The sequence below is a fragment of the Dasypus novemcinctus genome, chromosome 1 (assembly GCF_030445035.2).
Source record: "Dasypus novemcinctus isolate mDasNov1 chromosome 1, mDasNov1.1.hap2, whole genome shotgun sequence".
NCBI classification, from domain to species: domain Eukaryota; kingdom Metazoa; phylum Chordata; class Mammalia; order Cingulata; family Dasypodidae; genus Dasypus; species Dasypus novemcinctus.
In genome coordinates, this window is record NC_080673.1 from 194,054,442 (window position 1) to 194,067,069 (window position 12,628).

Sequence of the window (12,628 nt, forward strand, 5' to 3'; positions counted from 1 at the left end):
GATTCCCTTTTTTTTTTAAAATTTCTCTCCTTTTCCCTCCCGCCCCTGCCCCAGTTGTCTGCTCTCTGTGTCCATTCACTGTGTGTTCTTCTGTGTCCGCTTATATTCTTGTCAGCAGCATGGGAATCTGTGTCTCTTTCTGTTGTGTCATCTTGTGTCAGCTCTCCGCATGTGCTGTGCCATTCTTGGGCAGGCTGAATTTTCTTTCGCACTGGGCGGCTTCCTTTACGGGGCGCACTCCTTGCACATAGGGCTCCCCTACGTGGGGGACACCCCTGCGTGGCATGGCACTCCTTGCGTGCATTAGCGCTGTGTGAGCCAGCTCAGCACATGGGTCAGGAGGCCCTGGGTTTGAACTCTGGACCTCCCATGTGGTAGGCAGATGCTCTATCCATTGAGCCAAGTCCGCCTCCATGGATTCCTTCTTGGGGGCAGAATGTGTCACTAACATGGGTTTTTCCTGAGGATGAAATAAAATAGGATGCTAAAAGGGCCCAGCTGGCTGTGTAGGAGGCACAGAGTATCATTAGGACACATGGATATATGATCTCTCTCTTTTTTTTTTTTTGGAAAGCGGTATCTTTTTTTTTTAAGATTTTTTATTTCTCTCCCTTTCCCCCCTTCCCCCACCGGTTGTCTACTCTCTGTGCCCATTTGCTGTGTGCTGTGACCACTTCTATCCTTATCAGCAGCACTGGGAATCTGTGTTTCTTTTTGTTGTGTCATCTTGTTGTTGTGTCAATTCTCCATGTGTGCAGCCCCATTCTTGGGCAGGCTGCACTTTCTTTCCCACTGGGCACCTCTCCTTACGGGGCACCCTCCTTGTGTGTGGTGCTCCCCTACACGAGGGACACCTCTGCGTGGCATGGCACTCCTTGTACGCATGAGCACTGTGCACGGGCCAGCTCCACGCAGGTCAAGGAGGCCCTGGGTTTGAACTGCAGACCTCCCATGTGGTAGGCGGACGCCCTATCCATTGGGCCAAATCCACATCCCAGATATATTATCTCTTAAGAAACAAGAAGGAAAACATGGGGACATGCCACAATAAAAAAACTAAAAAAAAACCAAACAAAAAACAAAATGAAAAGCAAATAAAACCCATGAGGACAGCAATGTAGTCGATGGCCTACTATGGCTTTTAGTCTCCCTGATGTTGACTGACAAATGACTTGGACTTACTTGCCTTTTTCTAAGGAGGTACTGGGGATTCAACCCAGGACCTTGTACATGGGAAGCAGGTGTTCAACCACTGAGCTCCATCAGCTCCCCAGTGACAGGTGTTTTTTTCATTTTTGTCTGTCTGTTTTTAGGAGGTCCCTGGAATTGAAATCAGGTCTTCATACATGGGTAGCAGGTGCTAAACCACTTGAGCTACATCTGCTTCCCAATGAGAACTGGGTTTTTCTGTTTGTTCGTTTGTTTTTAGGAGGTACTGGGGATCAAACCCAGGACTACATACATGGGTGGCAGGCACTCAGCCACTTGTGCTACATCTGCTCCCTACTTGCCCATTTTTTTTAAAAAGATTTTTTAAAATTTATTTCTCTCCCCTTCCCTGCCCTTCCCTCCCCCAGTTGGCTGCTCTCTGTGTCCATTCACTGTGTCTTCTTCCGTGTACATTTATATTCTTGTCAGCAGCACTGGTAATCTGTGTCTCTTTTTGTTGAGTCATCTTGCTGTGTCAGCTCTACATGTGTGTGGCGCCACCCCTGGGCAGGCTGCACTTTTCTCGCACTGGGTGGCTCTCCTTACGGGGCGCAATCCTTGCGCGTGGGGCTCCCCTATGCGGGGGACAACCCTGTGTGCAGGGCACTCCTTGCGCATATCAGCACTGCATGTGGTACTTGCCCATTTTTGATCCCATAAGGACACAAATCTCCAAGGACGTTTCCCTTCCTTTCATAATTATTAGTGATAATGGCATGGATTTTTGCATACTCTGTGGTACTGATGTCAAAACTGCCTGGGTTTGTGGGGGAAAGGAAGTAATATGTTCTCTCATTGAAAGTGTAGATCAGGAACTGGCATCACGACCACACACAGATGAAATCTGCAAGATGCCAGGCTCATATACTAGGAAAACATGGAGTCATTTCACCAAATATTACTAGAAATGAGATCACCTCTGCGAAAAAATGATTCTAGTAATACATTTATTTTTCATCGTGCAAGCAAAACAAATGTGGTTTTCATTTTATTGGGAAACAGACTACAGAGGTCACCTAGTGCTTTTGACTGCCCAACAAGCAATCCCCCTTTTTTCTAGACCTGGCACCTTTATTTTCTGTTGGGAAATGACCTCTTCCCCACTCTCAGCCCCTGTGATTTAGATGGAGCTGACCCTGGTTCCAGCTCGCAGGGTGGGCACGGGGGGAGGCTTGGCCAATGGGAACAGCACGTCCCCTTGGCCAGTCATCGACTGAGGCGTAGCCTCCTCACTCAGGCAGGACCAATTAGAGCCAAAAGGGTGTCATCCCCAGGTCTTTTGTTGGGACTATTGAAAAAGAGAAATATTTGTGTTTTTTTTCCTGCTGGGGCTGCAAACTGCAAACGTGGAGCTGCTGGTGGCCAGCATTGCCACAAAAGGAAGAGCCTGCCTGGAGAGTGAAGCCAGAACTGAGGGATGTGAGCTGAAGTGTGGGAGAGACTGCATCCTCCTGACAATGAATGAGCGCCCAGAGCTGGCTCTCCACTGGTCTTTCATTCCAGAGAGTTCTCTCTTCCTGTCCTTTTTCTTTTTTCCCTCGTTTTTTTCTTAGAGAAGTTTATAGAAAAACCATGCATAAAATACATAATATACCACCTGGTGTGATACGTTTGTTACAACGATGAAAGCACAGTTTTACAATTGTACTATTAACTATAGTCTATGGTTTTATTTAGGAGTCATTGTTTCTGTTGTGCAGTTCCAAGATTAAAAAAATAAATTCTAGTAACATATCTATAATCTAATATTTCCCCTTTTAACCACATTCAACTGTATAATGTGGTTATGTATTTGAGCCAATTTGAGCTGGACTTTTGGCAGTTGTGATCTGAAGAGTCTTGATTAATGTGTGAGCTGATTTTAGGGCTTTTGTGGGGGGATCTTTTCCATCTCCCTCCCTCGCTTCCCCCTTTCTCTCACTTTCCCTCTTCATACCCCTCCTTCTCTCTCCCTCCACATGTTGAAATCATGACTGAAAAGAACTGATCATGGATTAATGCATCATGTTTTTATTGAACACACATATGGCAGGCAGCGTGCACAGTCCTGGGATATAAAGATGAAAAATAGGACCAAGTTTTTACGCCCTACGTGCTTACAGTCTGCCATAGATAAACATACGTAAGAATACATGAACAGTATTATGGTGGCACTATGATGAAATGAACGTGAAAGAGGATAAAGGCACAGCATGGCCGTTAAGAGGGTGGATGGCTGCCTGGTCTACTGTGCCACTTACCAGTCACTTAATGCAGTGCTAACTTCTCTGTTTCTTTTTCTATAAAATGTGGAGAGGAAGTGTTGTCAGGGCCAGTTGAGCTAATACAGGTAAAGCACTTAAAACCGTGCTCAGTAAGTGTTTGCTATTGCTACCATAACCATGCCTGCTTCCCAGGTGCTAAAGAAGACGCAAGAGGTCACCTGTGATTTCCTTTGGACACTGGGAAAGGGGAGGACTAGAGAAAAGGAAACAAACTCTGAGTGCAGCCTTGAAAGGTGAGCTAGTCAGGCAGACAAGGTCAGCAAAGGCATTAAGGACAAATAAAACAGTATGTGCAAGGGTCCTGAGGCATGCAAGAACAAGGCATCCTAGACCTAAAGTTATCTGCATTTCTCTGGATGATAGGTTGCATGTGCGTGCATTTTGGAGAGATTAATATAAAAGTAAGCAGAAGCTAAATCCCAAAGGGACTGGAGTATAAAGGGTGTTGCATTAATATTAGGTAGGATACCATATTTGTAAGTGACCAAACTTCTACCTCAAAAGGGCTTAAGCAAAAATGGCATTTAATGGTTCCCACAACTGAGATGTCCAAGGGAAGACTTGCCAACAGACATATCTAGATCAAATGATGACTGCCAGGGCCATTTTCCTTGATCTTTCTCTCTCTGCTTCATCTATGGATGGCTCCTTCACAAGTGGTTTGTGCTTTGTGATGGTGAGAGGGCTGTCAAAATCTCCTGGCTCAAGTCCAATGGGAAAGAATGAGATTCTCTTCTGTAAAGGTTCCAGCAAAATCTCAATGGCTCTGATTGAGTCTCCTGAGCCATTTATTTTGGCAAGTTGGGTACTATGCTCTAATTGGCCAGACCTGAGATTTACATACTGGAAAAGCAATTCCCAATGGAAACTGGTCGACTTAGAATGTATAGAAGGGTGTTCCCTTGGAGGGAAATTGGGGTATAGATACTAGAAAAAGAATATGGAGTTCATGCCAGACAGCAAGCTCCATAGAAGCTCGAGACAACCTTCATATTAGGGGTTAGAGGACTGTTGCTGTTTATTAAACTGGGCATTGGCATGCCCAGGTTTGTGCTGCAGAAGGAGGATGGATCGCAGGGTGTAGCTGGAAGCAAAGAGTCAGTTAAAAAGTGTTTTATTTGTCCAGGGAATTGATGAAGAGTTTAGGAACTAAACCTTGGCACTGGGGCAAAGAACCAGAGATGTACACTGAGGAGCCAGAACCATAAGGATTTTGCGCTGAACAAAGATCAACAGAGAAGGGAAGGAAGATGTCTAGAATTTGCCCTTGGTTTTTGGCTTGGGTGACAGGGTGGGTAGTGATGCCATTTACTGAAGGTGGGGATGTAGACGGAGAGAGAGAAGAAGGTGTGCGAATACAGATAGCTAATACCTAAAATTTATTTACGGCCATGGCCTTTTTCACAGAGTAGCAGAGAAAAACAGCACATTCAGATCTCACAGAATCTTTTTTTTCACCATAAGCAACATCATTCACAAGGACTGCTGATCTGGGAATGCCCTTGTCAAGCATGGATGCAAGAAAGCACACACGCCCTGTAAATGTGTAACAAAGGCACACACATGTTCACGTACAAACAGGGCTGCATTAGCCTCACTCTTACCTTTTCTGTTTGCGTGTTTTACCCTTTTCTTCTCACCTACTTTTCTTACTGATGATCTCTTTCTGTATTTTATGTGTCTTTGTAAGTGGCCCTATACCCTTCCTGGAACAAGGTGTGATACAGTTGATAAATATTTCTGAATATACATGCATTGCAAGTCAGCCTTTACAAACAAAGATTGGTCCATGACTTGGAATTTTTAAAACCAAAATTGTTCTCCTATTTTCTTTATACAAGTAACCATGAAAGTGGATAAAACGTATTTGTCTTTTTTTCTTTTTCTTTTAGGAATAAAGGAATCTGCATTTGCTTAAAGCTTAAATGTTCAAACTTTCAAATACCAAAACAGCCTTCACTCCCCCACTTCGGCTCTCTGTTTCCCCATTACTGCCGCATGGAAATTTCAAAATGAAGTTCCTCTCTGGGCCTAGCACCAGCTAACAAGAAACTGTAGTTGAAAAAGCTACTCAAAATAAGCTTTGTAATAAAAGCAACACTTAAAAGATAAGTAAATAAAAAATGTCCAAAGAAGTGAATGCAATTATGGATCATGGTCAGAAGAAAACTTAAATTATACAATAATCTTGTGGGACATTAGGTCCGCAATAACTTCTCCATTTCCCAGTTCTCCAGCAGAGCCTATAGTCCTCAGAAGGTACTATATTTTCCTGTGCCCCCGATTGGTTTCTCGGGTTGGCTGCTTTTTTACCTTTTATAAGCTGGAATTTCAGGGTCGGTTGTCATCTATGGCAGGTGACCACCTCAAGCCCCTTTTGCCTTCTGCTTTATCTTCTCCTCATGGCCTTTGGTTTCCCACACCCATCTCCTGACTAAGAAAGGAGGAAAGAAGTGGATGAAGCACGGCAAGCAGAAGACTATGTAAGCAAGGCGGGCCTGAGAGAAGGAGAAGCAAGCCTTGCTTTTACAGCGGCTTGGTCCTTCTACACTTCACCTCTGAAACACACAGGGCCTCCACACTTCCTCACGGGGTAAGTCTCCAAGTCTCAGACTGGCATTTGAGGCTCTTGGAAATATGGTCCATTGATCCCTTTTCCTGTTCTCTGCTCTCACTTTCACACTTTCTTCCATCATTCCCTCTCACTGAAGAGCCCTTTCCCCTCCTTTGACATCTCTGAGTCCTAACTACCCCTTCTGGACCACCAGGCAGAGATTTCTCTAACCATCCTCTCTCACCCCTAAATTTGGAGGTAAACGTTTTCTCATCTCCCACAGCATTTTGTCTCAGTCTCCAGTTTAGCGTTGTGCACATTTTAGCATGCCAGATTGACAGGTATTTTGTACATGTGTGTGCATGTGATGTCCTTTCTTGGATCCTTAGACATTTAATGGCAGGGGCTGTGCCATATTCATCTTAGTGTTCCTCTACCATCAGAGAAGCCAGCACAGTGATTCGTACATAGGGGCTATTAAAAATGTTTATTAGATGAATGAATGAACGTAAATATACATAGAAGGAGGATGGCACATAAAAAGCTACCAGAATACTATTCTTATAAGCCAGGGGAGAGGTAGATTAGAGAGAGAAAAATGGATGAAATTAGCTGAGAAAGTAGAGTTCAGTGGAATGGTGGAGGGGAGGAGAGGCTGACACTGAAGAGAGAATGCGACGAAAGGGGTGTGAGACTTGGAAGGGACATCTGGTCCTCCAGACATTTGGTCTCCCTTCCCATCCCTCCTGTTTGTTCCTCCCATTAACCAACTTATTAATCAGTGGACATCTGTTTTGCTTTATTTTGGTTTAATATTATGACAAATATTTGTCCTGGGAGACTATTATTACGAGGAGCTAGGGGAAGGATTGGTCACAGTAGCTTGTTTCTCTTCTTTGCCATTTTCAAGTCTATTACACCTCTTCTATTCTATCACATTACATTCTACTACACCTCTAGGTCTTTCACCTCTTTGTAATTGAAAATACCAACAATACTTTGCCAGTGGGATGGGGAGAGGGCAACCACTGAATTCCTTGTTCCCCTTCCCCACTGCACACACACCTTTATGTCTGGTATCTTCTTATCTGTGGAAATTTCTCTGGTTGTGGTGCTCGTCACACTGAATCATGAGACTGTTTTCATCACACTTTGGGACAGGGAGTTCTTTAAAGGTAGGAATTTTTTCTTAACTTATTATTAAATCTGTCCCAGCACCAGCCATGGTGCCTGGTTCTTATAAGCTCATTAAAGAGCTGTTGAATGAATATACACAAACATGAGGAATGACTAATAAAATAAAAAGAAACTTTCACTGTACTTTAGCTTGCTTGAAACTACTCAGTATCTCTTACCTTCAGTTTTTGACACTATAGTCTTTGGCAAATTATCAAAGACCTTGTCTGGGATGTTATGATTTTCTTAAATAACAGACAAAATTGTAATTTTTTTGAAGATTTAATTGGACAATACCATTGCCATCTGTTTTTACTACTCATTTAATAGAAAACGTGTTAACATAGTCTTTAATTGTTTAAATATTTACGAACCTTGCATTTGAGAGAATTCATGTCCAGGGTTATTGTTTTTAAGTAGTTTGTTTTGGCATGGTCCCAACTGTTGGGTAGCTCATCCTGATTTACAAGATTCTGCTAGAACACTCTGTAAATGCACTGGGGTCTGAGTGGGAGTTTCTTCAGATTCCATTTCTGTGGTTCCACCTTCTAGGACCCCAGATTAGATCAAGTCTCTGCAACAAGGACGTGGAATGTTCAGCTCAGCAGTCTAATCACAGTTCATCATCTTCCGATATGGAATCTAAGTAATCTGTGTCAACATAGAGGAGAAATCCGGAGAACAAGCTGTCTGCCCAACCTGGGTCTGAGAAGAGGCCATTCTGGTCAGTGAAAAAGATCTCTAGCCAGACTTCATCTTCTGGCTGAAGATGGATGACTGTGGACCCCGAAGCCACGTCATGGTTCCCGGTGTTGGCATCAAAGGTCCTTATCCGGTACCGCCCGTTGTGTACCAGCCCAATTGCCAGATGCTTATTAGCCAGTGTGATGTCATAGGAAAAGTAATAGATCCCTGGGAAAGCACATATGAACTTCCCAGTTGCAGGGTTGTAGTGCTCTCCCTCGTTGAAGAGGATCTTGTTAAATATAATAGGTAGTCTTTCTTCTGGGTAGCTTGTTGTGATGCCAACAGAAAAGGCAGATTTGAGCACGATGCTTCCACATCGGCAGACTCCAGGCAGCCCTGGGTCCCCTTGCTCCCCTCTGTCTCCCTTTGGTCCAGGAGGCCCAACTAGCCCCACTTCTCCTTTCTCTCCCTCTGGGCCCATGGGTCCTTTCTTCCCAGTTTCTCCTTGGTCTCCTTTCTCTCCAGCAAGGCCCAGAGGGCCTGTCTTACCTCTCAGACCTTCAAAAAAAGTTTACAATTTAATTAATAGTTCCTCAAATATAGAATCATAAACAGAATACTCATGCAGTCCCAGGATACCCTAAAATTGCCTGTTCAGTGAACGTTCAATAGTATTATACCAATTTATGAATCGTTAAAAAAAAACCATGGAAGCACTAGAAGAGGAAACAAATTTTTTTTTCATCAGAATCTCAAGTGAATTTTCCTGAGTATGTGAGATATCATTTAAATCCTAATTTAAAATGATTAAATATTATTTTGGTGACGGATCATCTGCCACCTAATTATCCACATACAAGTCCTCATGATTGCAGGAGGAATTTCAATGAGTGTGATGATGATATTTTCCCCCAGAGGGTGATTTTGGATGTAGAGAGAACCAGACAAATCCTTAGGGGCTGTTTATATTCACCCCACATTCTACTTCTATTAGTATTAATAATAAAATCATTAATTAAAATTAGATCAGCTCATTTTAATCTAGCATTTACTATGAACCAGGACTGCGTTAATATTTTATTTACATGCATTAACTTATTTAAGCCTTGCAACAACTCTATGAACTGGGATTTACTATTACTTCCACTACAGATGAGGAAACTAAGTCACAGACTTAGGTCTCACAACAGTCTCACAAACTTTTATTAGGTCTCTTGCTCAAGGGAAGAGAGTGAGGGAGAGATGGAGCTGGGATCTGCACCTATGACAGCGTGACTTTGCCTGGGCACTCCCTGGAGGCAGGGACCAGAGTGTCAAGTGGAATGTGCCCCTGGCTCTTAGCAAGTGCTCCACAAGGATGCCACCATCACGTGGTAGTTCCTTTTTGGAGAAGAGAACTGAGTCTCAAAGAGGTAACTAATTTTCTTCTGTAGTTAGGCTAGGACTAGAATCCAAGTTTTCTTAGACTAATGATGTTTCCCCTTCAAAATTCCTCTCGCCCTTGGGGCTGGAATCAGGAATCATAAATTTTTAGTGGCTCTGCCACTAAATGGTTGTGTCATTTTGGGCAAGTTTTTAATTTCTCTGGGTCTCCTTATATAAGGAAAAGAAATAAAAGCCATGAAAAGATTTCAATAAATGTAAAATCACCTTATAGGAAAATATGTGTGTCTGAATCTTTATACCTATAGTTTATCAATAACAGACTAAATGCAAAGAAATTATGAACCTGGACTGTAAATGGTGAGTAATACCTATTTAATTTAGAACCATATATGTAATAGCAATGTCTTAATAGCATGAAAAATCATTCCATTTTATGACCAAATCTACTTGATAAGTAATGATAATGTAATGATCCTTTCTTAAAAGGTATCAAAATTGCCAGTAATCTGTAAAACACTTTTGAGTCAGGGAAAATATATTGTTTATGTACTGTTTAGTTTCTTCACTATGTATTTGGTCACAGAAACTTTTATCCTGATAATGCTTTGATATTATTTATTTGAATATTACACTGACACCAATGCATGAGTTTGGTAATTTGATCAATTCTCTGTTATTTGGCAATGTTAGCATGAAGTCTGGTCCATTATTTAAATGTGGGAGAGAATTAAAGCTTTACCCTTAAAATCTCAATTTTTTTTGTTTTGAGTTTTGGAATATCATTTTACGATACACAGAAGACGCTAAGATAAATATGACCCTCTCCTGATGACTCAGGGACAGAGTTATGACTGATCATGGAGCCATCTTCTAGCTATAAATGGCTTTTGTTGTTGGGTTGAAATTCTACTGGCCCTAGCCAGTAGAATTATGAAATAATTCTACTTATGAAATAAGACCATAATGTCTGATTTTTCAATGTTTGCTTCTTTTTGGTAGAAATGAAATACAAATACTATTTATGCTGTTAAGTTAATTTTGAGTCAAAAACTACAACTTCTAAATTATTTTATCTTCATTAGGAACAAAACTTTGATTATTTTTACTTTTCATACATTATTAGACACCATTTTGGTCTCAAATGGGTAACCATAAAGAGGTTTGGTTAAACCTCTTTATGTACTCAAATTCTCCTACCTCTGTGACTTTGGTCAAATCTCTTCACCTTTCTGGGTTTCAAATACCCCATTTGTAATATGAAGAAATTGAATCTAAACCCATTAATTTTGGGGTTGAGGGAGCTATCAATGTTTTGGGGACTTTACCTTGTGGGTTAGTAGAAAAAGCAGTCAAAAATGACTCAGAAGACTTGGTGTAAAATCCCAGTTCAGCCATTGAGTACTTAGATGAACTTGAAAAGGGAATTGGTACTTCTGGCTTTAGTTTCAGTCTATGAAATGAAGGTGTTGGACTAGATTGCTTGAGGTCTCTATCTTGAAAATTCTTTGGGACAAAAATCATAAAACCTGGAGTGCAACTGCTAGCCATGAAAAGGTCTTCACAGCTTCAACATTTGGATTTTCTATAGTTATATTTATTTGATATGCTAAACTGTTGGATGATAGATAACCATAGACTAGCTGTAATAATTTATACTAATTCTCCCTGATTGCATGAAGAATTTGCCCTTGTGTTAAGGGTCAATGCATGAAGAATAGAAAGAAGGGATGAATCATTCTCCCTCTCTCTATTCAGTCAGACATGTGCTTGGGTAGAGGGGGGAATTATGGAGTAAACGTTAGTCTATGCCTAGGTATAAGATGATTGGAGGGAAAGGATTTCTACTTAGTATTCCATGAAATGAGCTTACAGAGATTGCTTCTTCACTGCCACTTCTTCTATCCATCCATCTCTCTGTCTGGCCATCTGTCCATCCATTTGTCCAAGGATCTATGAATGCATGTATCCACCCATCCATCCATCCCTCCATCCATTCACACCGTCTGATATTGACTGAGTATCCACTGCATGCCAGGCCCTGTGCTAGGGCTGAGTGGGACATTTTTATAATGTCAAGTTTCTTATAGACCAGGGAGACACATTTTTTATAGAAATGTTGTAATTGGGTATAATAAACTCTGTATGTTAATTCAGGGCAGGGAAACTGGACAAACATGCGCTTGATTCAGCCTGGGTTTGACTGAGGTGAAGATGGTGAGGATGTTTACCAAGGGTACATAGACGAGAAGACATTTGTGTCATTACAAGAGGAACAGGGAGCAGAAGCTCCCAGCTGTGTCATTCCTAGTTCAAACCACATTAAGGACATATCCCCAAAGCCCAAGGGATCTATTCCTCTTGTTTGTCAGCAAGATGTGCTCCCTTCCATTGACTATAAAGGCATTCTTACCCCCTGTTCCTTAGCTGTCATATGTCTTTAGGTGTGTATATATGTATATTAGATTTAAGTATTTACATATCATATTGGATTTAAATGATTCAGATGGGAAAGTCATTTATTTTTGATTCCCAATTTCTTCACCTGTAAGCTGGGTCTATTATTGCTAATAGGATTATGGTGGACATTAAATACTAAATGTAAAGTACTTGACATAGCAGGTGTTTAATAAATGTGTATTATCATTACTATGACATATTGTCACTATATATTTATGCATTGGCTCTCCTCCTGGAGTGTTTGCTTACTACGCGAGGACAATGTCTTATTCATGTTTGGGTTCCCAGTGGCTTCTCTACCACAGGCAATTTTGTCTTCAGCCAGGGGACATTGGCTACATCTGAAGACATTTTTGGGGGTGGAGGGATGCCACTGACATCTAGTGGTTAGAGGCCAGAAAAGCTGCTAAACCTCCTACTGTGCATAGGACTGACCCCACAACTATCTGGCCGAAAATGTCATTCATGCCAAGGCTAAGAAATCCTGGTTTAGAATAACACTTTATACTAGTAGATGCTCAAAAACATTTGTTGAATGAATAATGCATGGGTGAATGGATGAATGGATTGACTCATATGGGGGTGCAGCTGGCCTTATATATAGTGAAAGTTGTAGCAATTATGCATATTTAATTTGAAATGGATATCCATATAAATATCTCCAAATATCACTAGAACTACCTTTTTGAACAGATCACTCACTTCTAGTTTATCTCATGGCTTTGAATATTCATGAACTAAATGATATATTCTGCAGAGCACATCTATTCTGCAGAATGCTTTCTACGTATTATCGCCTTTAAGCGTCATAATTGTCCTCATTATCCCCAATTTACAAATGAGATCACTAAGGCTCAAAAGGGTTATTTGCCCAAGGATACTCAGTAATTGAAGG

At 41.5% G+C, this 12,628-nt stretch overlaps 1 protein-coding gene across 4 annotated transcripts in view; it reads right to left on the reverse strand.

Moving 5' to 3' along the window:
• Positions 1–4,837: 4,837 nt before the first annotated feature.
• The window catches only part of C1QTNF7 (C1q and TNF related 7), a 104,239-nt gene continuing 96,448 nt past the window's right edge, over positions 4,838–12,628 (reverse strand). For 3 of the 4 annotated variants that reach the window (XM_071217212.1, XM_058300796.2, XM_058300801.2), the window contains exon 3: positions 7,679–8,448. In XM_071217212.1, coding sequence (XP_071073313.1) covers positions 7,817–8,448 — 632 coding nt within the window. In that variant the 3' untranslated portion in view covers positions 7,679–7,816. Of the gene's footprint in view, positions 8,449–12,628 lie in introns of all 4 variants that reach the window. The other variant, XM_058300785.2, reaches the window with a different exon arrangement.